Source organism: Equus przewalskii, chromosome 3 (assembly GCF_037783145.1).
Source record: "Equus przewalskii isolate Varuska chromosome 3, EquPr2, whole genome shotgun sequence".
Classification (NCBI taxonomy): domain Eukaryota; kingdom Metazoa; phylum Chordata; class Mammalia; order Perissodactyla; family Equidae; genus Equus; species Equus przewalskii.
The window spans coordinates 7,562,269-7,588,453 of record NC_091833.1 but is presented as its reverse complement, the minus strand read 5'-3'; the positions used below and the strand labels follow the sequence as shown (position 1 = coordinate 7,588,453).

Sequence of the window (26,185 nt, the reverse complement as noted above, 5' to 3'; positions counted from 1 at the left end):
GCGGGGTGCAGAGATTTAGCCGTCTTATGTTTGCTCTCCTAGGGGGGCTGCACCCTCTCTCGGCTCTCAGCAAACAGCCGGCAAACACTGCCACTCCATTGGTGGCATACTTTATTCATACTTGTTGACATTTCCCATGGGGAATTGTTGAAGGGAGAGGAGGGGAGGGCCGAGCGGGGAGCCATGGCTTGGTTCTCCTCCATCCAGTGGAGGAAGTGACGGGGCGGGGACACACTGAATCGAGTGAACAAGGGAACCTTCACGATGTGGGCTGAGAGGCGTCGTGCAGTGACTTTGGACGCCCTGAGTCCTCGGTCAGGAAATGCAGTTTCAAAGTGGAAAAGTAAAAAAGATCAGAAGAAAAGAACAAAGATCAGAAGAAAAGAACAAAGTGCATACAAAGCGAACTGCTAACATAGGGGAGGTTCTAAGGCAGCGGCAGTGAGAAGCCAGGTGTCTGGGGTGGCCATCGGGCCACTCCCCTATCCCACTGCCCCGTGCCAGGCCAGGCTGTCGGGCCACCAGTGCCCTCTTGAGACAGTCTCTGTTGGCTCCGAAGGTGCTGTAAGCCATAGAAGGTTGTGGAGGGAGAAGAGCCTGAAGGGTGGCAGCACCAGGGCAGCCCAAGGCAGGGCTGCAGGGAGAGTATCAAAGCATCTCTTTGCAGGTGGCTCTGGAGGGCTGCTGGCACAGGGAGGGGGAAGGGGCCCCTGGGAGGGGTACGAATCAGCACCTTTCCTTGGGCACAGGGCAGAGCCACTCTCCAGATTCTTCAATTACCAGGTGGAGATGAGAAGGCCGGTTAACAGAGCTGAAGGCTGCCAGGCCCATCCGGGTCCTTCCCTGGTGAGCAGGGCCCGGTGTGCAGAAGGCGATGGAGAGGCGGGGCCTGTGGGAGGCGGGGCCTGTGGGAGGCGGGGCCAGCTCAGCAGCCCAGCCAGTCGGTTTTGATGCTTCCGAACTTCACGCTCTTCAGACTTTGGTTCTCCAACTTCAGGTAGTAGGCACCTTTGAAGAAGTAGCTGTGACCTGGGACGAGAAAGAGGAGAGGCTCTGACCACCTCAACCTCAGACATCACGGCACAAAGTTCCTGGGAGCAAGGAGATTCCGCCTGCCGTGGGGCAGAAGAGTTAAGCCAGAGGCTGGAGGAAGGGAAATGGCTGTGGAAGTAAGCTCTCTAGGTGCCTGCTTCTTCATCTTTAAGATGCGGATAAAGAGACCAACCTCTTAGGGCTGTGGTCAGGATTAAATTAGATAATATATACTATTAATAATATAAATAAACAGTACTCTGCTGAGCACAAGCACCTTCCACATACTGGAGGTGGCAAACCAGGAGGCTGCTAGTCCTATCAGGCCCATAGACGGGTTTTACTTGGCTCATACAAGTTTTTTGTTTTGTTTTGCTTTGAATTCTAAGTTGCCAACATGTCGACATCTAGAAATTTCAGATAAAAATACAGATTTCTTACCTCTTTTTAAAACAGCTAGAATATCTAATAACACTGGACTGTTCTTGCAGGGCAGCAGTCATCAGAAGCAGAGAAGCAAGTATCCCCTGAAAATGAGCCATGTGTTCTCTGGCTCACCACAGACCCCACTATTCCCTATTGTCTTCCTTGCCTGCTTCACTCATTTGTGCTACCAGCCTGGCCCCTATGGGCTTTGCAATTTGTGATTCCTGACAACCATGAGCTCATTTACTTCCTTTAAAACCCAGGTACCTAGTAGGTGCTCAATAGATGTTTATTCCTGCGGATAATCCTTAACCTAGCACCTGATTGTAAACTGCTTTTTCTTGGACATGTAAGACCTTCAGCCACTGGAAGTCGGGGCCTTGTGTTTAGCATATGACAGGGGCTCAAAAAAGTCTTTGTGGAATTTCATTGACATTTCCTCTAAAAAGCCAAACTGGACTCATTTCCAGGGGCCTAGAGAGCTCACAGAAGCCTCCTCAAGAATATGGCTTTCCAACTCCAAATTCTATCCCTGAGGATCCTGGTTGTGTTTTCTTCAGCAAGGGCAGAAGGAGTTGAGTGGGGCATCTTTGCCATGTCAGCGATGGGGCATGACAGAGTCGGTCCTGTCTCAGATGGGGCCAGCCCTCTGCTCCTGGGAGGCAGTCACAAGGCCTCCTGTGGAACCCAAAAGGGCCTGGAGCAAACCCCAGAATGAATCCAAGGCACAGAGCCCAGGCTCCTGGCCCCGGGCAGGCCTCCCGCCCTCCCGCCCTCCCCCTTCTGGCTCCAGGCCCTGCAGCTGTGAGGGGCCTTTCTGGGTCTTACTGCCTGAAGCCGGCTGAGTGAGCAGAGGTCAGGGGTCTGGACGCCTTCCCAGCCCCGGGCTGAAGGGGCTGGTTTGTTTTCCGCGGGGCCGCCTGCCTCCCTGCACAAAGAGGGAGTGTGTGCTTGCGAGAAGCAGGGCCCTGGGCTGGGGGCGGGAGTCCTAGAAAGCGGACAGAGCCCTGGGCAGCTCACCACCACCCTGCAGGTCCACCACGGCGTCCAGATTATCGGGGATGGCGTTCCAGGCGTCCGCGATGAGCTTGGGGAAGCCGGGATCCATCTTCTTCTTCACCTCATTGTATCTACAAGGAAACGGACGTGGTAAACTGGCACGCCTCCCTAACGGCCAGCCCTCCCAGCCGGGATGGGAGGGCCCGGCTGATGGTTCCTGGGTGGGCCTGGGCAACCAGACTCAGCCCTTCAGGGAGGCAGCCGGCTGGAGGGCAGGGGCAGGGATCAGACCTGGCTCGGAATCCCAACTGCACTACTCACTAGTTATGTGACCTTCGAGTCTCATAAAAGCTTGCAATTACTGCTAACGGTCAAGCAGTGTGTCAACCACTTTCCACAAGCGTCCTTTCTCATTCAACTCTTACGACAATCGTATGACACAGTTATTACCATAATACCCACTCAACAGACCAGAGGCTTAAAGAGGGCACCCAGCTCCTCAGTGGCAGCCAACCAGGCCTGCCTGGCTCCAGGGCTGCAAGGATTCTCTGAGCCTCAATTTTACCAGCTGCAAGATGGGGTTGTGTTTAATTTAATGGTTTAATTAATGTACATATGAAATAAAATAACATACGCAAAGTGCCCACCCCCGTATCTGGTACTTGGTAGGCGTTTGGGAAATATTACTTCCCTTACAAACTCTGATCCACACTGCAGAATGAGGAGCACTGGACCGGGAGCCCAGGGACGGGGTCCCACCCATCATTCTCTCACTGGGGGGCTTGGACAAATTGCTGCTGTTTCATCCATCAAGTGGAGATGACAGTCCACATCCTGGGAGATGATCTTGGCTGGGACAGCGAGGTTACAGTGCAAGGTGGCGCATGAGTCCAAGTCCTGCTAGTCACCGGATGGACCTCCTGCCACCTCAGTGCCAGCTGCAGCTCTCAGGGTGCATAGTGATCCTCGGTCCTGCCTTTAACTTGGCAGGACATGGATAGTCCGACTTAATACTTTGAGTATTAATTGGCATATTCTTCTTCCTTGCTGCCAATACCTCGGTCTTTTTAATTTGAGGGAGAACTTTTTGTGTGTGTGTGAAGATCGGCCCTGAGCTAACATCTGTGCCAGTCTTCCTCTACTTTGTATGTGGGATGCCACCACAGCACGGCTTGATGAGCGGTGTGTAGGGCTGCGCCTGGGATCTGAATCTGTGAATCCTGGGCTGCCAAAGCGGAGCACACAAACTTAACCACTATGCCACCAGGCTGGCCCCTGGGGACACCTTTTTAAATGCTGGGGTCATTTTGATTCCTTCGCTTCTTCACTTACACTCAACCTATTCATTATTCTATAAATATTTAATGAGCTCCCACTATGTACCTGTGGATATTGCAGTAAACAACGTAAGGTCTTGCCTTCGTGGTACTAATTTTCCAGACAGGTCTGTGTTTGAGTGCCATCCTGGCGACAGCCAAAGTCCCTCTGCAGTGCCTCACAGTGGCTTTTCTTCCTCCTGGCCAGTCCGACCACCTCCACCCTAGACGTCCACAGCTTTTCCTAGGAGCTCCCTCCTACAGGGGTCGTCTCTGTCTTCCCATCACCCTGAGAACTGCATGGAAGCTTCCTTAATCCCAGCTCCATCCCAGGACTTCTTCTTGCAGAACCTAATGTGCTTCCTCATGACCTGGGGTCCCAAAAGCAAGTTTCAGCTCAAAATCCCAGTGCTCCATCCACCTCACCTCCACGGACCACTCACACCTCATCCTCTGCAGTAAGGATGGCTCGGGGCTACGTGTCCTTGAACTCGCCCCCGTTTCTGTTTCACTCTACCCACAGAAGGTAGGGAGGCTGGGAATCAACCTCATTTGATAGATGAGGAAACTGAGGCTCAGAGAAGTGAACCAATTTGCTTCCGAGTTCTTCTCCTCCAGGAAGAACACAGCATCAGGGCATCAGAAGATGTTGCCTCTGAAGGGGACCACGTCTCTTCATTTTCCTGTGGGCAGAGTCTCCTCCTATAGTGTTTCCCGCTCCCTGGTACACTGTTTTGAAAGCTTTCTCTGTGACTCTGTCCTCTGTGACTGTAGAAATTGCAGTGTACAGCAGGTGTTAAGAACACAGACATGGGGCTGGCCTGGTGACACAGTGGTTAAGTTCGCACATTCTGCTTTAGCAGCCTGGGGTTCACTGGTTCAGATCCCGGGTGCAGACCTATGCACCGCTTATCATAAGGGTCATGCTGTGGCAGGCATCCCACATATAAAGTGGAGAAGGATGGGCATAGATGTTAGCTCAGGGCCAATCTTACTCAGCAAAAAGAGGAGGATTGGCAGTGGATGTTAGCTCAGGGCTAATCTTTCTCAAAAAAAGGGAAAAAAAGAACAGACATTTGTGTCCCGGCTTTTCCATGGGTGTGTCCCTGAGGCACTTCAGCCTCAGTTTCACACCCGGAAAATGGGGCCAATAATACTATGTACCTTAAGTGAGAAACACAGGTGAGAGGCACAGCCTCAGCCCCGGTAGGTGGTACAGGGCCCCTCAGGAGAGCCATTAGTATTTTATTCAAATATGCGTCTATGCTTTCCCTGCCTCTACCGTTAGCTGCTCGAGGCAAGAGTGACTATTTCTTGACCACTGCCTCCAGCACCTAGCTAAGTGCCTGGCACATAGGAGATGTTGAATATATATCTGAGGGCTTAGTGGAAGCTTCCAGAAGCAAGGGCTGAGCACTCCCTGGTGCAAACTAGGGAATGCCCAGGCTGGAGGCAGCTGCTCGTCCTCCATCACTCTGGGGCTCTTTCTCCTCCAGCAAGGAGGCCTATGGAACCTCTGCAGACTCTACATCAGGACCAGCACCTCAAGCTCATTAGCTGCCTCTCTTGGGAGAGAGATCTGTCACCTTTGAAAACCCAGCCCAGAGCCTCTGACTGGGCCTTCAGCTCTGCCACTTTTTTTTTTTTGGTGAGGAAGAGTGGCCCTGAGCTAACATCTGTTGCGTGTCTTCCTCTTTTTGCTTGAGGAAGACTGTGCCTGAGCTAACACCTGTGCCCGTCTTCCTCTATCTTGTATGTGGGATGCTGCCACAGCTTGGCTTGATGAGTGGTGTGTAAGTCTGTGTCCCGGATCCGAACACCTGAACCCCACGCCACCGGAGCAGAACGTGCAAACTTAACCACTACGCCACCAGGCCGGTCCCTCGGCTCTGCATCTTTTAAGGAAGTGTCACGGAGCCTCCTCTGTAAAGCAATCTGTCCATCCTGGACCCTGGCTTTGGGAGGTAGGACTGTTGCAGAAAATGACTCGGAGGCAGATAACTCTGCCCAAAACCCAGCAAGACACTGCCACAGCCTCTGTGCGTGTGTGTGTGCACATGCACACACACTCACGTTCACACAGGGACACATCTGTTCCTGTGTGTTTACATACACAGGGTGCATTGGAGGGTGATTATGAAAGTCCTGTCTACACCATGATTCTAAGACACTAGGGTTCTTTGATTCTAAGATCCCGTTTTCTGACAATCTGTGCCTCTCACTGTGCACGATTCTAAGATTTGGAGATTCCAGTGCCTGCCATGCTGAGATGCCTTTTGCAGTACATGCGTGTGCCTGGAATGTTCTGGAGTGTGTGGGCGGAAAGCCTGCTCCATGGTTTCCTGGCTGACTGTTTTCTTTCTGGAGGCTTGAGACGTCGATCAGCTTAAGTTGCTAAGTATCTTAGCAATATGTCTGGAATTCCACCCAGACACAGGCAGCCTGGGACAGAGCTTCTGAATGCAGGGAGGCCGGGGATGGGGGGAGGGGAGGAGAGAGGGGCCGTGGGAGGGAGCAGGCTTGTTTCAGGGATGGCAGACAAAGGGCCAGATGCAGGGGCAGCGCAGGAAGACCATGGGGCACTAGGAGGGAGCGTGGCGAAGACACCCAACTACCCCTCCCCACTGACAAGTGACCCTTGTGGGTACAGTGGAGGGGCACAGGGTCAGAGGACAGGAGAAGCAGTTATAATCCTGGCTCTGAAACCAACACGCTTACATATAAATAACAAGCTATTTAATTTCTTTGGCCCTCAGTTTCCTCAATTGGGAAGTGTGAAGCATTATAATCAAACTCTCGAGGTCTGGGCTGCCGCTTGCTGACCTGGATACTGGGCTCCCCGGCCCTCAGCACTGACCATGGTGCCCCAGAATTCAGCCCTTTTTAGACGATCTGGAGCAGAGAGCTACGTGTTTCCAAACTGGCCCCTGCCAGCCTGTGCCCACAGCCACTGGACCTATTGCAGACGTGCCAGAGTGCCTGCTGCTGCCAATGGGGCCTGATGCAGATGCTGGCTCCTGTGGGCAGCTGGTGCACCCATCTCTCGGTCTTCATCATATGTCGCCCTCTGCCACCCCTGCCTCCACCTCCATCTCTTGGGACCCCACTATCTCAGGTACAGTGTAGAGTATGAAGAATAGCATGTTCTCTGGGAGCCAGAATTCCAGGGTTCAAATCCCAACCTGCTGTGACCTGGCTGTGCGACTTTAAGCCAGATGCTTCACCTCTCTGAATCCAAGTTTCCTCATCTGTAAAATGGGAATAGTAATAATACCCAGCTCATAAAGCCTGTGGAATAGTGTCTGACACATAGTGTCAGTAACAGCAGCCATTATCTTTATTTTTATTACTCTTTCTTCAGTGAGTCACCCCAGAATGTGAGGCTCCAGACCAGACAAATATGGGCCCAATCAAGACTTCTGAGAAGGGAAAGGAGGTTCCAACCAGAATTATTCAGCAGTGTACACAAGGATGGTTCATTCTTTGGTGGCTTTTCAAGGGGACTGCAGCCCTGGCAGGTTAGACACCAGAGAGGGGGCATCCAAGGCCCACCGAATTCTGACCTTGACCCAGGAGGCAAGAAGCCACAGAGTGTCTTCACTATGTCCCTGGGGCGAGCTGTGCTGCCCTCGTTCCCACCTCCCTCCCTTACCTCCAGAATTTGTCTCCAGCAAAGATGTATGTCTTCTTGTTCTTGCTCCAGTTAAAGGCAGCATCCACTCGTTGCACATCGGGGGGAAGCCCCAGGCTGGTCAGCGGCTTGGGGTACCCTCGCTCCAGGGTGCTGGCTGAGTAGACCCAATACTCATTGCCTGCAGCGGAAGCAAAGGTCGTGTGGGTGACCGGTGTGGAAATCCCCCGGGCCAGCCTGTCCCTCCCATCATCCGTCTGCTGGCAGCCCCCCTGTGGCCATTCTCAACAGGCACTCAGCAGGGAGTCCCTGCTCCCTTCTGGATTTGGTGCCCAGAACTGGGACTCACACACACTGTTTTACAATTGGTTATGGAAGGGGCCTGGCCAAGGAGGTGAGTGGGGGACAAATCCAGCCCTTGCTCTACTCAACAAGCCTTGTAGGCTAAGTGTCACGCATGCGATGAAGCAGCATCTTTTTCTAATCTGCACAAATGTGACCTGTGGGCCAGTAGCTGCCGTGGCCACAGCTCATAATTACTCTGGGATGGAGCAGATGAGGAGCCGGCTGGTGGAACATGTACCCAGTCTTGGCCGAGCCTTCAGCTTCTCTAGGACGCTGCCCCTGTGCCCCCACCTCAGACCATGGCAGGGACCTGAGGGTCCTCCCTCCCCATCACAGCCCTCACTGCTCTCCCTCCTAACAGCCTGCTTGTCTTCCATGGCCTCCTCCACCCTGCCCCCGCTGTGAACTCCAAGGGAGCAGGGCCGTGGATCCCTGGTACATGGGGGTGCCCAGATAACTGGTGAATGAGCAGGGCTTCCCAAGCGTGAGCCATAAGACCCGACCTTGGTGATTTTTACCACTTATAGAAACTTCTTGTACTATTATTTACTTAATATTTTGCTGTCAAGGAATTCATTTTGAAAGCTATAGAGATAAATTTATTTTAAACATTAAAAATGAAAACAAACAGGTTTTTAAAAAATTCTAACTAAAAGCATTGACTACCAAAGGCTCTAGCATTAGAAAGATTTTAGAGACACCAGCACTAAGCTGTAACTTTCCTTATAGAAAAGGAAATGGCACCTTCACTCTGTGGGTCAATGCTATCTGATGCTGAGTGTCTGAATCAATCTCCCAGACGAATCCCACGCTTTCGGAAATGATGGTTTCAAGAATGGACCCATAAAGGAGAAAGGGCACCTACAGGTGTACAGAAATCATGGTGCAGAGCCCCGTGGAGCCTGGGGCCAGGCAGGACCCGTTCCCACACACCTGCAAAGAACACAGCCTTCTCCTCCTGTGGGGCCTCGTACACAGCATCGATCTTTTCCGGGAGCTCAGGCCAGAATGTGGCCACCAGCAGGGGCCCTGTGGGCTTGTCACGTGGCGTCACTGTCCGCCAAATGAACCTGGGGGTGGAAGGGGACACAGGAAACCGCACCTTCAGTCACTCTGCAGCTGTAACCACACATGCCTTTCTAAGCCCTGGAAGCAAGATCAAAGGAAGGTTGGAGAAGGACTGCAGAATGGGCAGCGCCGTCTCTGCAAGATGCTGGGGCTGAGAAGCAACCTCTTGCTCCCTCCTCCAGGAAGACTTCCCGAACTCCCTCTGTCCATACTGTGTTCTCCCTCCTCTGAGCCTGTCAAAAATCATCAGCCCTGAGCAGCTGGAAGAGCTTGCTTGCTTGTTTTGGCACCTGAGCTAACAACTGTTGCCAATCTTCTTCTTTTTTTTTTCTGCTTTTTCTCCCCAAATCGCCCCCGTACATAGTTGTATATTTTAGTTGTGGGTCCTTCTAGTAGTGGCATGTGGGACACCGCCTCAGCATGGCCTGATGAGCAGTGCCATGTCTGCGCCGAGGATCCGAACCGGCGAAACCCTGGGCCATGAAGCGGAGCGCGCCAACGTAACCACTCGGCCATGGAGCTAGCCCCTGATTGTTTTTTAAATGTCTTATCTCTCTGACTAGATTAGAAGCCAACTGAGGCACGGGCTGATGGCACTCAAAAGCATTCCCTGAATTGAAATGGAATGGATCTGTGCACTTTGGCAAGAGTAAGAGCTGTCATTTATTGAGGGCCTACTAAGTGTCTAGCACTTCATGTGCCTTGTAAAATGTAATCCTCACAGTATTATAACATGCACTCTTGGCGGTCCACCCAGCATCTATTACCTATCTATTTCCCTATCATCCTTCCTCCCAGAACGCTCACATTTATGATCCTTGCTTCCCCACTGGTGGACCCAATCCCCATTCTGATTAGCTTAAGCCCCTGGGTCTCAAAGTTTAGGGTCCCAAGACCAGCAGCACCAGCATCGCCTAGGAACTCAGAAATGCAAATGATTGGGCCCCACTTGAGATCTATGGACCAGACTCTCTGGGCTTGGGGCCCAGCACTCTGTTTTTACAAGCCTTCCAGATGATGCCAATGTGTGCCAAAGTTTGAGAACTGCTGGTGTAAGCCTGTCAGAGCTGGCAACTGTTACTCATTCGGCAGCTGCCGACTGTGACTTCTGTTGACACAATAACATTGAACAGATAGACTTGCACTTCACATCTGGAGATCTCTCTCTCTCTCTCCTGCTGGATGTGGGCAAGGAAGCCTGTAGACCCACTTGCCACTGGCAGCCACTGTGTGACCATGAGGGACCCAGTCTTAGAACAAAGTCAATGCAGAGGATGGCAGTGGACAAAGATATCAATGAGTCACTGACCCTCTTTCTGACCCTGGAGGCAGGCTTCATACCACGTGAAAGCAATTTCTCTCCGTTGTTTACGCTGGTTTGAGCTGGGGTTCTCTGTTACTTGCAGCAAAACATCCTGATACAGGAAGGTATCAAGATCCTTATTCGGCAAATGAAGCTCAGAGAGTTATGGTATTACCAGGATTTGAATCCAGATTTGACTCCACAGTCTGAGATTAGGTGTCTTGCTGTATTGCCTTTCTCATCCCCCCAAGTGCCTGGCACCAAGTTTTGCACATGGATGGTACTTAAACATTTACTGATGGATTCAATGAGCCCATTAAACACTCATCAACTTCCTTTAGAAAGTGAGATGTGTCAGGCCAGGGAGGGCTCCAACCTGGGCCCACGCACTGCACCCTTTCCTGGGTCTACACTTCTCACACGGGCAAGTGTGGTCAGGGCGTCCTTAGTGGGAAGTGCCCCAGGCTAAGGACGGTGGCAGGGAAGGGGGCCCCCTGACTCACCTCTCCCCCATCCCTGTAACGAGGGCTGCAGGACAGCATCGGAACCTACAGTTACACAGCCTGGTTTGCGCGTTCGAGGCCTGATGGTATCTGACTTGTCATTGCATTTTGAGTCTCATCTCTCTCTGCATTCTTGCCATCTCCCTGCTGGCATCTGTCCCCCAGCCCCTAGCCCAGTGCCTACAGCAGAGGAGGCTCTTCACATAAGTTTGAGGGATGTCTTCCAGCCTCAACAGGCTCTCTGTTCCTCCCAGTGTAAGCCAAGAACTTTCACATCTCTATGGCTTTGCTTTTGCAGTTCCCTGTCACAAACACCCTCACAACCTGGCAGCCCCGCCGCTGTCCATCTGAATCTGCTTCTTTAAAGGGCCTGCTCGAGCTGGCCCAGTGGTGCAGCGGTTAAGTTCGCACGTTCTGTTTCGGTGGCCTGGGGTTCGCCAATTTGGATCCCGGGTGTGGACACGGTACCGCTTGGCAAGCCACTCTGTGGCAGATGTCCCACATATAAAAAAGTAGAGGAAGATGGGCACAGATGTTAGCTCAAGGCCAGTCTTCCCCAGCAAAAAGAGGAGGACTGACAGCAGATGTTAGCTCAGGGCTAATCTTCCACAAAAAAAAAAAAAACATAAATAAATAAAGGGCCTGCTCAAGTGCTGCTTTATCTGTGGAGCCTTCCTTGACTCGGATGTGCCAAAAAAGCATTTTGCTAGTGCGTCTGCAATCACATTTCTTTCATTCTGTCACGCACACTGTCAGTTCTCTATGCCTCTGTTTCCCAAGCAGGATGGGGATGCTCAAACATTAACATGAATCAGGATTATTGGGGGAATTTTCTAAAATGCAGATTTCTGGGGCCTACTCCCAGACATTCCAGTCACAGGGCCACATATTTACCACTCACACTCTAGGTGGTCCTGGGGCAGGAGGTCCAGGGACCGCTCTTTGAGAACACTGATCCAGGCATTAAGCAGCCCCTCTGTTCCCAGCACTCCATCCCCACTCCCAGCTCCTAAAGCCTGGCAAAACAGTACAGGCCAAGTAATGATTTGTTGATAATAACAGCCAGTAGGCTTGAACACACTTACCCTGTGTCAGGCCTCGTTCTAAGCACTGAGCTCATCTAATCCTTACAACAGCCCCATGAGATGGTTGGAATATTAGTCCCATTTTATAGATGAAGAAATTGAGGTAGAAAGAAGGTACATAATTGGCTTTCTTATGATGATGCAACCAATAAGTAGCAGGTCAAAGATTCTAACCCAGGCAATCTGGCTTCAGAGTTCACCCTGTCAACTACCATAGTCTATGAATGGATGGATAGACAGATGGATGGACGGACGGATGGATAGATGGATGGATGGACGAATGATAAATGAATGATGATGGATTGATAATGGAGAATGGATGATGGATGATGGATGGATAGATAATGGATGGATAGATAGAGGATAGACAGATGGATGTGTATAAGCATGTATGTACGTATGTATGTATGATGGATGGACCCTTTAATGCAGTCCTGGGTACTGTCTGCCATTCTCCAGGAGGGTTAAGGCAGTTGGGTGAGTCTCAGACCTTGATGGATTGAGTGGGGGCCTTTATAGCATGAAGGATACCACCTCTCTCTATCCTATGGTTACTTGCTCCCCCTACATAGAACAATTTGGCCATTTGAGGTCAAGACCATTCCAGGAGAAGCCCTGCGGTAGCCCGGATAATGTTCCCAATTCTTCCCTCCATCCCTATTTTAGAATCATACATCCATGGGCTTCCCATGTGACTTTCCATCACCACCCCCTTGAGGAGGTGTTGGGCTTGACCATGTGATTTGCTTCAGTCAAAAGAATATTCTTAGACATGATGCAAGAGGAGGCTTTAAAGGTGCTTGCGTGGTTTGATTTGGCCTCTCGTGCTTGTGTCATCTCTATAAGCAGCTGCTAATCCCAGGAGAATGAGTGACATGCAGAGCATACTTGAACCCAAACTACAGTCCAAAGCCAAGACATCTGGAAGACCCTCAGCTTAGGAGAGAGCAAAAGAAATGCCCTTTGTGGTCAGCACTGAGATCTGGAGGCTGCCTGATAAGCAGGAAAAACGGTCTCCTTCAGGCCATTCTGTGAAGCCCCCAGTGGGGTCCTTTAGCAAGGGGTGGGGGCACAAGAATAACAGGGAAGTAGCAGAGGGCACAGGGCAAGAAGCAGGCTGCCATACTCACCGGTCCTTGAAGAAGAAGATCTCCCCCCGGATCTGAGAGATGCCGTCAAAGACAATGTCCTGCTTGCAGATCTCAGGAGTGACAGGTCCCAGCGTGGGGGTGGGGCCGGTGCCGGTGCCAGTGTCAGGGGAGCCCCCTGGGGGAGGACACCGGACTTCAGACTCTCCCCAGCTGCAGGGGTTCTCCCCACCATGCTGAGCCCCCAAGGCGGCCCACCCAACTGGCTAAGGGTCAGGAGAAACAGTGTTCTGGCCTTAGTGCAAGCCCAGGTAAGATGGGGAGACGGTGCCCGGACACGGCGAGAGGAGAAGGAAGAGAAGCCAGAGTCCCATGGCACTTTTATAAATGCTCTTCGCCAACATCAGCCGCATCAGTCCTCTCTATATCCCTGGGAGGCAGGCATCATTATTTACTCCCATTTTCCAGATGAGGAAACTGAGGCCCAGAAAGGTTGAGTGATTTAATGTTCAAACCCAAAGCTCAGGTTCTCAGGGCAGTCAGAAGGCCACCCGAGTGTCGAGCACTGGGGATGTGGCACTTTCTCAAGGACTCCTTCCTTTACTCTCAAGACAACCAGCCACAGGTTAGAGATAAAGAAACTGACTCCAGCGAGGTAAAAGCTTCCTCAGTCTCTTGCAGCCGGTGAGTGGTGGAGGCAGCCCTGACACCTGGGGCCTCTCACTCGGTTTCAGGTCCTTTCCCAAGTCCAATGTCCCCAAGCCTTGTCACTCAAGCACCACTGTCACTATTTTGGTTTGGTCCAGGTACCATCTGTACCATTATATATTTACTTTTTAAAGAAACATGGACTTACTCTAGGCTCACTGGAAGCATTAATAAATAAATCATTGGTTTCAACTTGTATTATTCCTATTACACATTAAAATAAAAGAATCATTATGAAAACCAGAAATTTTCACCCCTGTATCATTAAGGTCACTCCATACCCCGGGAAACTCTACCCTTTATTTAGCTAATTCTCCTGGATTCCAAGCCTAACTTGGGTATTAAACTGAGTGACCTTGGGCCAGAAGGGTTACCTTTCCCAGGCCTCAGTTTACTTGCTCAGAAAATGGAGAGTCCATTTCTGCCCCACCTGCTTCACAGCATGGCTCTCGGGAGCCAAGAGGGGCATGCATACTGGTGTTATTTGGAAAAGAAACAGACTGTCCAAGGGTTCCCTTGGAGTGTTGCTTTGTCACCCCTGGACCAGGTCAATTTTCCTGCCTCCTGCCCTTGTCTCCTGCAACCCTGGAGAGATAGGACCTTGCTGGTTCTGCGCCCTGGGCCTATATCCCAGGCTGCCTGACTTCCTCAGACCCCAGCCCAGCAGCCCCCAAGCAGAGGCTTACCGTAGAGCTCTTGAATGCCCTTGATGTCATCATGGGACAGGCGGAAGTGCTTGGTGTACGTGTAAATGGGCGCCATCAGGGCTCCAGGGTCCTGTGAGTGCTCCAGCCCCATCGCATGGCCAAACTCGTGGGCTGCCACCAAGAACAGGCTGTACCCTGAGGGCCGCAGGAAGGGGAGGGGGCAGAACGAGAGCGGGAGGGGAGGGAGACAGGAGAGGAGTCAGGACCCAGCCCCAGTGAAGGAGTCTTCTGAGGGCATCCGCATGGTGGGGCAGACAGCCCTGGAAGTGGCATGTACTGATTTTTCCTTCTCCTGAGAATTCTGGAATGAATAGACTATGCCTATTGCTTTCAAGTAGGTTCAGCCAAAGTCCCCTTGGCCTTTTCAGGGTGGCTCCATGTGTGCCACCGAGGAGAAAAAGCAGCACCTGCAAATCCCCTCCTCGAAGTCCCATTTATTAAAAATCATGTTTCCTGGCTTTTTCTGTTTCTCTATAAAGATTGGAGTGAAGGCTGCTCAACAGGGTCACCAAGGAGGTAAGAGAGAAAGGACAGGCTGGCCCCACGGGCCCACCATTCCTGCCCCAGGGAAGCAGTAAAAACTATTCCCAAGTGGAGTGGTTGGCCAGGCTCAGCCACAGACAGCGGGTAAACTCTGTGTCACACGCTGTTGGGGTTGAGTTGTGCCCCTTAAAAGATATGTTCAAGTCCTGACCCCGAGCATCTGGGAATGTGACCTTATTTGGAAGCAGGGTCTCTGCAGGTGTAATTAAGGTGTAAGTTAAAATGAGGTCATACTGGAGTAGTGGGCCCTTGATGCAATGTGACTGTGTCCTTATAAAAGACAGGATACGGAGGGACAAACAGAGAAGGCCACGGGATGATAAAGGCAGAGAGTGGAGCAATGCAGCCTTCAGGGGGAACCAGCAAGGAGGTCCTACAGACACCGTGGCGTCAGACTTCTAGCCTCCAGAAACAATAAACGTCTGTTGTTCAAGCCACCCAGTTTGTGGCCCTTTGTTTGGGCAGAGCTCAGAGAATATCCATCCAGGCGCTCCACGTCAGCTCTGGGCCTTAAACCATCCAGGCAGAGGACGAATCCCACTGAATCTACCTGAAGGTAGAAGCTGGAGCAGAGAAGGTCAAGTCAGGGTATGGCCTAGCATAGATAGGAAAAACTCCTGTGGCCAGGCTCTGTCAGCCAGCATTCTCCAAAGTCCATCTCATTATGAGTACAAAAGAAGAAAAGCAACAGAGAGAGAGGTTGACCTAATTCTGGCCAGCCCTGGAACAGCCCTGTCATCTGGCCATCTTGGGCTATCCGTGGGCCCAATGACCCTGGGCCCTGCAGCCTGGAGTCAGCACAGCACCCCGGGCACCCTGCTCACCACACTGACCACACATGAGGGCATGGCCTGTCTCCTGGTCACTCTCTGGCCCCAGCCCAGGCGTCCTGGGGGCAGAGAGCTGCCCCAGCCGGCTGTGTCCTCAGCATGGAGCCCTGGTGAGAACTCCCACCCACAGCCTGGCAAAGGGTGGTGCCAATGGGGCAGGGGGGCTCTGAAGGGTCTTCCGTGCTGCGTGGAGGGGGCTTGGAGCAAGGAGGCGGCGATTCCTGCTTTCCTCTCTTCTCCCACCCACCCAGCACCTGGAAGGCAGCTCTCCATTGGAGGGGGCGCGCCCTTAGGAGAATCACGTCTCTGGGGCAGGGTACTCCGTGCCCAGCACTGAGACACTCTGGGTAGTACAGCCCCACCCAGACAGCTGGTTCCCATCCAGGAAGCAGGTACCAGAGTGGAGGGGGTCTTATTTGGAGGCCACGTCTCTGCCTGAATGGACAGGGCCTAAACAGGAACCCGCCTCCCCCATGAATGGCCAGCATCTCTGCCGGGTGGTGGGTCCCGAGTGGGCAGTGTCCCTGCCATGGAGAGGCAGCATCTCTCCCAGGGTAAGTGAGTGTCTGGGGGGCGGTGTCTACGCCTGAGGTGGGCGAGGATTCAGGAAGGTTTCCAGCCCAGACGTGTACATGGGGAGGGTGGCCAGTGTCTCTGCTCACGGGCCAGGGCCTCGTACCCTGGTCAGGGCAGAAGCCCCACTTTCGGTCGTCATCGTAGTTGGCTGTAGTCGCGCACCACATCTTCCCGTCGCTGCGGCCCGCGCTGGTGCAGCCCTCATGCTTGTTGCCCAGGAAGGTGAAGGGGAAGACACAGGGGGCACCTTCCGAGTTCCCGCCAACGGTGGACATGGCTGTGGGAGTAGAGACATGGGTCACGGGGCGGCAAGGCCACCACCAGGGAACGATGAGGACATTAACAAACCACGCTTGCTGAGTATTCCCCCAGTCCTGGGAGCTGGATCCAGTGCTTTATACACATCTCAGCCCCCACAATGACCCTGTGCAGTAGGGACCCTGTCACCCCATTTCGTGGGGATGGGGAAACTGGAGCTCGGAGAGATGACGAAACTTGTCTCAGCGAATACTGGTAGGAGGTGTCAGGGCTGGCATTCAGACCCAGGCAGCCAGATTTCAGAGCTTTAACTGGCCTCCTGTGGATGGGACAGAGGGGTCAGGGGCAAAGGGGGCCAGGCCGAGCTGATGGTGCCAGTGCACATCCCTAGACTGGGAGCTCCATCACACAGAAAGCAGGTGCGCAGTAAATACCTCCTGGAGGGAGGAAGGGAGGAGAGTGGAAAGGAGGGAAGAAAGAGAAGGAAGGAAAGAAGGAAGAGAGGGAGGGAAGAAGGGAGGATGGAGAGAAGAAAGGAAAGGAGTCTTTATTGAAAATAGACCAGAAGATAGAGATACAAACTAGGGCAAAGAAAGGCAGGGAAGAGAGACTTCAAAGTTGGAGGGAGAGAGAAGCGATTGTCAGGGAGGCTGAGAGAGTGTGGGTCATTCAGAGGGGCCTGGGCGGGCCCGACATTAGGCATCACCAGTTTGGCTGAACAGCTGTTGGTGCCCAACGTCTGCTCCGATTTGGTGCCCGCGTTGGACCAGCTGCTAAGTGTGCTGGTTAGCACCCCTGTCCTGGGGAAAGGGGGAGGGGACGGGGCTCTGGGGGGTTTTCTATCTGAGGGCAGGGTGCTGGCCCTGAGGGGCAGGGAGAGGAGGTGACACCCACCGGTCTCGGGGCAGAAGCCGTACTTCTTGTCACGGTCGTAGTCCTCGGTGGTGCCACACCAGCGGTAGCCGTCGGTGCGGCCCTCGGTGGTGCAGCTGTCGTAGGATGTGCCCTGGAAGCGGAACGGGAACTTGCAGGGCTGTCCGTCGGCGTTGCCACCCATGGTGAACAGGGCTGGGCGTGGAGAGAGATGGGGTACGAATGTGAGAGAGACCACCCACCTGCCCACCTGGATCAGCTGGGCGCCTGCCTGCGCACAGAGCTGCAGCATTGCTCGTGTATTAAAAACCATCTATTCTGGTAGGTAAATTGCTGCTTCTCGGAGCTCCTGGAGACCCGATCCCTCCCCTGGAAACTTATGGAGTCTCCCAGCAATGAACGGTTAACACCGGGCACACAGCAGGGGGCAGCCAGAAGCCTACCCCAGCCCCAAGGCCACTTCCACCCTGCCTGGTGATGCCCACACCGCGCAGATTGCTGACTAGATCATCCACGGCGGGCAGGACCACAGGAGTCTCTCCAGTCGACAGACAGGGAAACTGCGCTTCTGAGAAAGCTGTTCCAGAACTGCTCATGGTCAAATAAATGGGAGAACGGGATGCGGATTTCACGGAAAGCTACAAAACACGCTAGTCTCAACCTCTCTGTTGTTCTTTCTCTGTCACATACACACACACGCACGAACAGAGGAAGCTTCTCCTCCTTTCAACCCCAGGCGCCTTCCAGGATGGCCCTGCTGTGGTCCCCACAGGAGAGAGAGGAGGAGGGAGAGAGTGAGAGGCGGTGTCTTTGGGAAGCTTTTAATACCCACCCTGGGCCCCCACTCTCATCTCTCCAAGACAGGGGCCATGACCAGGGAATTCGGGGAGAGAGTGGGATTCGGAGTCTGGGCTTGACTATCCTGGATTCTGCCCCTGCTCCCCCATCCCCTCATCCACCCCAAAGCTACAAAATGGTGTGTCTCTGGAGTTGCCAACTAGCAAAACCACAAGTGCGTAACAAGGACCATCTGTGCACAACGGCGCCAGAGGTGACCTCACCAGCCCCCGTTAACTCCACCACGGCCAGAATGTAGCCCAGTCCCCAGCTCCCCATGACAGGACTCGTGGCCCTGTGTCCTCACTGGTCCCCTCCCCCTAACCAAGACACCTTCTCCTGCAATGCCAGAAACAATGGGACTAAGGGAAGACACAAAACTGAGGCCAGATGCTTTGGTGGCCTCGGAGTGGGGAAAGGCAAAGTGTTAAGCTGGACGGGGGTCAGCCTCCGCCTCTGGCCTCCAATGAGCGGTATCTCCAGCACCCAGGAAGCCCCATCTCCTCGTAGATTCTACCCCCAACAAGGATGGAGACGCAGACACTGACTCAGCAGTCAGGAGAGGCTGAGTAACCAGAACCTCTGCCCCGAGACCCAGACACGTGCATGTTGTGCGTACTTGCGTCTGGCTGAAGACCAAGTCGATGGCTAATGTCCAATACAGGGAAACCTTCCCAAACTTATGAATTACAGCTGTTTCCACTCTATTATCAAGACATTCTGTTCTCATCACAGGGGTTGACACAGAGGGTTAACGCCACCTGAATCCCTACTGGGAAATGCAAGATACGTAGATGTTTTTATTTAAAAACTTCTGACATTAATGGGCAATGGCTGGAATTCTTACTTAATACAAAGCATCACATGAGCTTTGGTACTAGATGTGTAAACAGGAACACAATTAACTCGCTATTTGTTTCTTTCCTTCTGTCAAGATGGCTGGTGCTCCACGTTCAGTTGCAATGGGTTGAGAGAGTCACAAACATGTAACATTACAGCCAAAAAGACAGACTGCATATATAGATCAAGGAGTCTTTATGGGATGGGGAAGAAAGAAGTATTTGTAAAAAATTCTGGACTGTCTCCCACTGTCCCCAAATTTTCTGGGCTTTCAATCTCTAGAATCATCAAATGTGATGACTTGACAGAGTATGAAGTTATACATACTGTCTTTTTAAGATTTATGAGTATGAAGTGTGTCAAGGATACTAAAAAAGGATGGAGTGTGTATGTCAATACCCTTACTCCTTTAAATTTCTCCTTCAATATGGCTTCAAAATACCTGAAAATGTTCTCTCTCAAGCATTGACAAAAACACACACACAAATACCTAGTTAAGCCTAACACCTTTGCTAAGACACAGTTGCAGACAAAAAGGTAGACAGAGATCAAGAAAGTCAGAGGGAACAGCCCCTATGCCCAGACTTAGACACACACACACTAGCAGGGTCACCATCAGAACCAGGAGTGATGGCTGAAATTCACGGGGTCGGTGTCCCCAAGCCAGGTACCAGCCTCAGTGTTGAGTCTTGCCTCCCACTGCTTGGCTTCTGATGCATCCCCAACCCTCTCTCCAGGCCCTTGAACCCCTAATCCTGCCAGAGGGTAGAGAGTGGTTCTAGCGAGAACCACTGGGCATTTTAACAGTTCTAAGTTCATTCTAGTGCATGTTAGAAAAAAATAATTAGCACATCAAACCTGTGACTTCACAAATGTTATTGCTAATGGTGAGACTTCGAAAAAATGGAATTGATTTAATGAAAGTATTAAGTAAATAGGTATACAGGTGAGACGGACACAGCAGTGGCTCCAGTTGGAACAGTGGGGCCTGAAGGAAGTTGGGAGGATGCTGGTTGACTGGCAGTGCCAGGCCTGAGGAGCGTGGAGAGCAGAGGCATGGCAGTCTGGGGAGGTGGAGGCTGAGGAGGAAAGCCTGGGGCCAGGTGGATGCTCACCTTCATGGGGGCAGAAGCCGTATTTGCCGTCCTTGTCGAAGTTGTAGGTGGTGGAGCACCAGAGGAAGCCGTCGCTGCGGCCCGTGTCGGTGCAGCTGGTGTACTCCTTGCCGTTGAAGAGGAAAGGGAACTTGCAGTACTCCCCATCGGCGTTGCCATACTTCACACGGACCACTTGGAGCAACACAGGGGGAAAGGTGAACCTCTCTGGGCCTTTCTTTGATGACCAGGATTCTGACTCACCTAGGGGTGTGGCCTCCCTCCCCCTCCCATCTCTCCGGTACCATCATAGCAAATGGAAGTGCCCAAAGTTGCCAGGGAAGCCACAGTCCTTGTTGCTAGGGGGCAGGGAGGCATGCAGAGGACGAGAGAGGAGGCGTGGGGCATGCGAATGGTCCTTTCTTACCTTGCCCTTCTCCCAGGGTCCACAGCTCGTCGTCATCAAAGTGGGAGTCTCCCCCAACACCAGGGCCCGGGGCAAAGGCGTGAGCCAGGAGCCCATCCTTGCCATCAAAGGGGTACCCATCTCCGTGCTCTGAAACACACTGGGTCTCAGCTTCCAGCTGCCCCAGTGGGGCCCTAAGACCCAGCCACACCCCGATCCAAGGCTGGGGACCTTTAGCCCACCTAGCATCTGGCCCCTCCCCTGTCCTGTTGGGGTTACCCAGGACTGGGGACATAGCGAATGAGTAGAGAGTTGCTGACTTGATAATTAACATCCTGTGGCCTACACTACTCCCTCAAGTCTACACGGCCCCAGTATTTCTACCACTGACCTTCACTGTCTACACTACCATGGATGACATGACACCTACCCACATACCTACACTGCCACACCAGCATCCTCACCACTCACCTTCATTGTCCTCAGCGTCTATACCATCTACCCTCACATCCACACTGCCCTTTTAGCCACATCACCTACCTTCATGTTATATTATCACCAAAATCCACAACACTAACCCTTACGTCTACTTTGCCACGCAGGTCCATACCACCCACTCACATGTCTTCAACATTTCCTCTGCCATCTACTCACATCGCTACAACATTCACAATGTCTACACTACCTACCTTCATGTCTACACTACTGCCGGTGTTCATACCACCAACTCACAAGGTGCCCTTGACCCCAGATTCTATTCCACTTACTCTCATGTCTACACTGCTCCATTGTTTCTGATCCACTGCCATATCTAGAGTTGCCCAGGGCCTACGAGCATTATCCAACAGAACTTTCTGAGATGATGGGAATGTTCTTCGTGCTGTTCAGTTCAACAGCCACTAGCCCTATGTGGCTACTGAGCACCTGAAATGTGGCTAGCGTGACGGACAAACTGAATTTTAAATTTTATTTAACTTTAACTAATTTAAATTTAAACAGCCCCATGTACCCAGCAGCTACCATGTTGGAGGGCGCAGCTAGACCACTTGGCTTCAGGCTTACGCTGCTCCAGGGTATACCCAGGGCCACGTCATCTGCCACCACATTAAGGTGGCTCTTCAGTATCCACTTCCGTCTACACCACTCTAGCGTCTACATCTCCTACTCTACTAAGCTGTCCCCAGGACCCCCGTGCCTCTCTGACAGCCAGATTGTCCCCGTCTCTACACGGACCCCCTGCTGGCCCCTCTCCTGCCTACCCCAGCGGCCGAAGTTGATCATGATGTCAGCCTCTCCATCATGGATGCGAGAAAACCGTAGTGGGGTCACATCACTCCAGACTCGGAAGGCACGAGCGAAGGCATCATCCACCGTCTCAGGGTCCAGATCAGGTGTGTAGCCGATGATCCTGGAGGTAGCAGACATGCATGTGAATGTGTATATGTGTGCAATGGAATGGGAGTATGCATATGCATGTGAGTGTGTACGCATGTGTAAGTGTGTACATGCAACTGTGTGCATGTGAGCATGCACAAATGTGTGCAAGGGTATGTGCATTAAGTGTGCAAAATCATGTGAGGAGTGCATGAGTTTGTGTAGGCACATGTGAAGTGTGCACAAGTGTGTGAATTTAAGTGTGTACACATGTGCAGGTATATGTGTGTGCACGCTGAGCAGAGCTCACTGGGAGAACAGCCCACCCAGAATGCCTTGAGGTCCCATGGAGTGGAGTCCTAGACCAGCCCACAGCTTCAGGCCGTCTCAGGTCTCATCCCTCACTCATGGCTGGGGGCGTGGGCAGGGGCATAAATAGTGCATTATGGGGCACAGGCCAGAGATCCCATCTTTGGAATCCATCATGAACTGTACAGAACAGAGCTCTTAGCCCAATTAACAACCAAAGATAACAACTCTATAATACGACATAAAAGCCACTTAGCAACCACTCATCAAGCTCCTCCGCCCGCCCCAGTGACCCCATCTAATAACAATAATGACTAGCATTTACTGCACTCTTACTATGTGTCGGACACTGTGAAAGCCCTTTATAGATGTGATCCAGCTTAGCTCCCACCTACCTATGAGGAAGGCTTTGTTTTGGACCCATTTTGTAGATTGGAAAGCCAAGGCTCAGAGCACCGGAAAATAAGTAGCCCAGTGCCCCGCAGCTAGTAAGCACGAGAATCGAGCCCAGGTCTGTCTGACTCCAAACTCCTTAAGGTGCCAAGCCCTCGCAAGACACCTCCTGGGGCCCCAGGAGACCCAGTGCCCAGAGCCCCCGCCTCCCCCGCCCCGCCCTGGCACCTGTATGTGATCTGGGTTTTCTCCCACTTGGGCTTGCGGGGGAAGAAGTTATAGTTGGCCACGTCGGGGTTGCCGCAGCGCGGCTTGCGCATGGTCTCGATGGTGCTCTGGTCGAGGTCACCCGTCTGGGGTAGCCCGAAGAACTTCTGCATCTTCTTCAGCGTGTCCTTCAGCACAAACAGGTTGCAGCTCTCCTTGGGGCAGCCGTAGAAGGTGTTGAGGTATTGCTGGAAGAGACGAGCACCCGAGGCAAGAACCGTGTTAAGATGGCAGAGTCCTGACCAAAGCGGGCAGGGGCCCAAGGGTACTGGGCGGAGTACCGGGTTCTCAACTGAGCGCTGTCACTCTCTAGCTGAGTGACATGAAAGCTGTAGGGGGCATGGCTTAGGAGCACATTTTGGGTGCCTACTATATGCCCAGGCACTGAAGTGTTAACTCATCTAACACTCAAGCAACTCTATAATGTAGATATGATTACTATCTCCATCATACAGAGGAAGAGACTAAAGCACAGAGAGATTAAGAAACTTGCCTAAGATCACGCAGCTCACAAATACCAGAGCTGGATTTGGACCCAAGCAATCTGGCTCCAGAGCCCATGCTCGGAAGTATAACTCTCTACCACTCGGCTTTACCTCCATCATCTCTTTTAATCCACTTAACTGCTTGAGGACACAGGGATTATTTTCCTCACTTTTCTTACAAGGAGATTCAAGGGCTATGTGCTTGGGCTCCAGCAGCAGACAGACCTGGGTTCAAATCCTGGCTCTGCCGTTTCCAAAAAGAAAATGATCCTGTCCTTCGGGGGCTGCACGGCTGGCTCTGCCCACACCGAGGCCAAGACCAAACAGGCCCCCACAGAGGGTCAGGGACCAACCAACATGCTTATTTGTTCAACAAAGGCTTTTTGACACCTGCCATGTGCCAAGCCCTGTGCTGGTGCTGGGGATAAATTGGTAAACACGACAGATGTTTCTAGTCTCTAGGGTTCAAATCCGAGTGTGGGGAGGCTGATGGACCAGAAATAAACGCTAACTGAAATACGTGATAGGTGCTGCATTGGAATGGTCAAAGCAGCCAGCAGAGCTTATTCCAGGGGCCCTAACCTTGTTTGGGGGGTAGGTAGGAGAGGGTACAACAATAATAATAATGCCTAACAGTTACTGAGAGCTTACCATTTGTCAGGGACCTTCGAAGAGTCTAAGATCCCCTCCCTTTTAACCCTGCGACAGGTCCCATTATTATCTTCAGTTTGCAGAAGAAGCTGAGACTAAATTAGGCCACCTGCCCAAGATCACCAGGCCAGCTGGTTAGTGCACTCCCTGGGTTGAAGCCGGGTTGTCTATGGTCACCAGCTGCCCACTGCACTGCCTCTGGGCAACCTGGACTTCCATAACATGCAGAACGTGTGGGGACCCAGGCAGCTTTGTCAGTGCTCCAAAGCTCCACTCTCACCCCCAACCAACAGCCACATCACGCCCGCCAGTTCCAGACCCTTGAGAAAAGCAGCTCCCTAAAAATGGAAGATCTCCCAACCCATTTATCCAGAGGAGGCAGAGGCCTGGATGCTGGAAAGTGTGGGTGTCACATCCCGAGAAGGGGTTCCCAGGGTGACCAGAGGGCCTGGGAATCCTGTCCTGGGCAGGTCGGGGACCAGTCTGAAGGAAAATGGGGGTTTCTAGGGTGGCTGAAGCAATCGGGGCAGATGCCTTGTGGGCTGGAAAGAACATCTTGGGGGTCCTGAGACAGAGCGCTTGCAGGGTGAGGATCCGTGCCCTTCCGCTGCCCCAGCCCCGCCTGTCCACCGCTGCGGCCAGGGCGCCCCTCCAGCCGCCCCTCGAGCCAGGCGCGCGTGCTCGCGCAAAACAACATCTGAGCCGCAGCTCGGAGCCCGGCCAGGAGGGAGGGCTCGCTGGCCGCGCTCCGACCTGCGCCGGCTCCGTCCGCCCCCGCCCCACGCGCCGGCCCCCGCTGACCGCCCCTCCCTCCGCCCGCCCGCCCGCCCGCCCGCCGCCAGTCTCGCCCGCTGTGCTCCTATCCCCTCGGAGGAGCTCGAGGAAACTTTCCGAGGTCCAACCTTTGACCCTCCTGGCCAACTTGTCCATTGGGCCAGGCGGAAAAGATGCGCTCTCCACTGCCCTCCTGCCCCAAATATTTGCCAAAAGCTTCCTTTGCGCGGTTTCTCCAAGGGCCCTCTCCAGATGTGCGCCAAAGGTGCCCAGAAGGTTCCAAAGGTTTGCCCAACCCCGCTTTGCCCAGAGCTCCCGTCCTCACGTGTGCAAAAGTTCACTGTGTGTGTGCCAAAGGACCCTCTTCCCAAAGTCCCACAGGAGTTTAAAAAGATCCTCCTCTATTTGCAAGAGACCCCTCTAGGCCTTTTGCCAAAGACGTACCAAGACGCTTGCCAGGGGCCTTGTTAGCCAACCCCCAGATGTGTCCAAAAATTGTTTACAAAGGCGCCCCCCTTGCCCAATCCCCCAGGTACTAGACAATGTCCCCGTTATTTACGAGAGGGGTCCTTTCCAGATGTTTGCCAAAGCGCCCCCCGCCCCTCCCCCGCCCCTCCCCCGCTGGTCCCCGCCCCCTCCTGCGTCCCGAAACTTGCCGAGTTGTTATCGAAGGCCTTCTCCTCTTACCAAAGCTCCCCTACGGTTTGCAAAAGAGATCCCTCCTTCCTCTTGCCAAAGCCCCCCCAAGCTGTTGACTGCAGCCCCTCCCCGACGCCGTGTGCCCGACGCGGGGTGGGGGGAGGGGGGCAGGGACACCCCATCCTCTGCCTCCAAAGTTTGTTTAAACTTGGCTTGTTGAGGCCAGCCTAGCTACTCACCACAGCCAACTCTTTGTCCGTTTTGGGGGCGACATCTCCAGGGAACTTGATGATGGGCGACGGCGCGGCGGCGGCGCGGCCCAACAGGCAGCCCAGGACGCAGAGCGCCCGCAGAGGGCCGGCAAGCGCGCCCCGGGCCGCTCGCGCCTCGGTCATTGCGCTCCCGGGCCCCGCGCGTCGCCCGGGGGTCGCTGGCTCGGTGCGTGTGGCCGCGTCGCCGCCTGGGTGGCGCCTGCTCCGCCGCGCAGCCTGCCGCTCCAAGGGGCCGCTCGACTCGGTCGCCTCGGCTTTGCCCGGCTCAGCGGCGCATGGTCCGGCCCCCGCGCCCCTGCCCGCGCCGCCGCCGCCTGTTCTCGCCGGGGCTGGCAGTCCCTTTGTATGTTTAAAGCCCCAGATGCGCAGCCTCCAGCCACCGCCGGAGGAAGTCTGGATGCAGCGGAAACAAGGGAGGGCGGCCGCCAGATGTGGCCGGCTGGGCTGGGAGGGCGCTGGCAGTGCGAGGAGGGAGGGGGGGCGCACTCAGGCCCGCCCCTCTCCGCTCCACTCCCCCACTCGCCCTCCTCCTCTTTTCTCCTCTCTTTTCCTT

At 53.3% G+C, this 26,185-nt stretch overlaps 1 protein-coding gene across 1 annotated transcript; it reads right to left on the bottom strand.

Annotated features, from left to right (window-relative positions):
• Window positions 1-94: 94 nt before the first annotated feature.
• Window positions 95-26,081, bottom strand: MMP2 (matrix metallopeptidase 2). Its single transcript, XM_070611901.1, has 13 exons — window positions 25,600-26,081; window positions 22,773-22,999; window positions 21,728-21,876; window positions 20,490-20,618; window positions 20,084-20,257; window positions 17,313-17,486; window positions 16,264-16,437; window positions 14,191-14,346; window positions 12,839-12,974; window positions 8,683-8,819; window positions 7,426-7,585; window positions 2,479-2,588; window positions 95-1,029 (listed from the first exon to the last, which is right to left on the bottom strand). Exons 1-13 carry the CDS (start codon window positions 25,753-25,755, stop codon window positions 926-928), a joined length of 1,986 nt encoding a protein of 661 aa, XP_070468002.1. The 5' UTR covers window positions 25,756-26,081; the 3' UTR covers window positions 95-925.
• Between the last annotated feature and the right edge of the window lie 104 nt (window positions 26,082-26,185).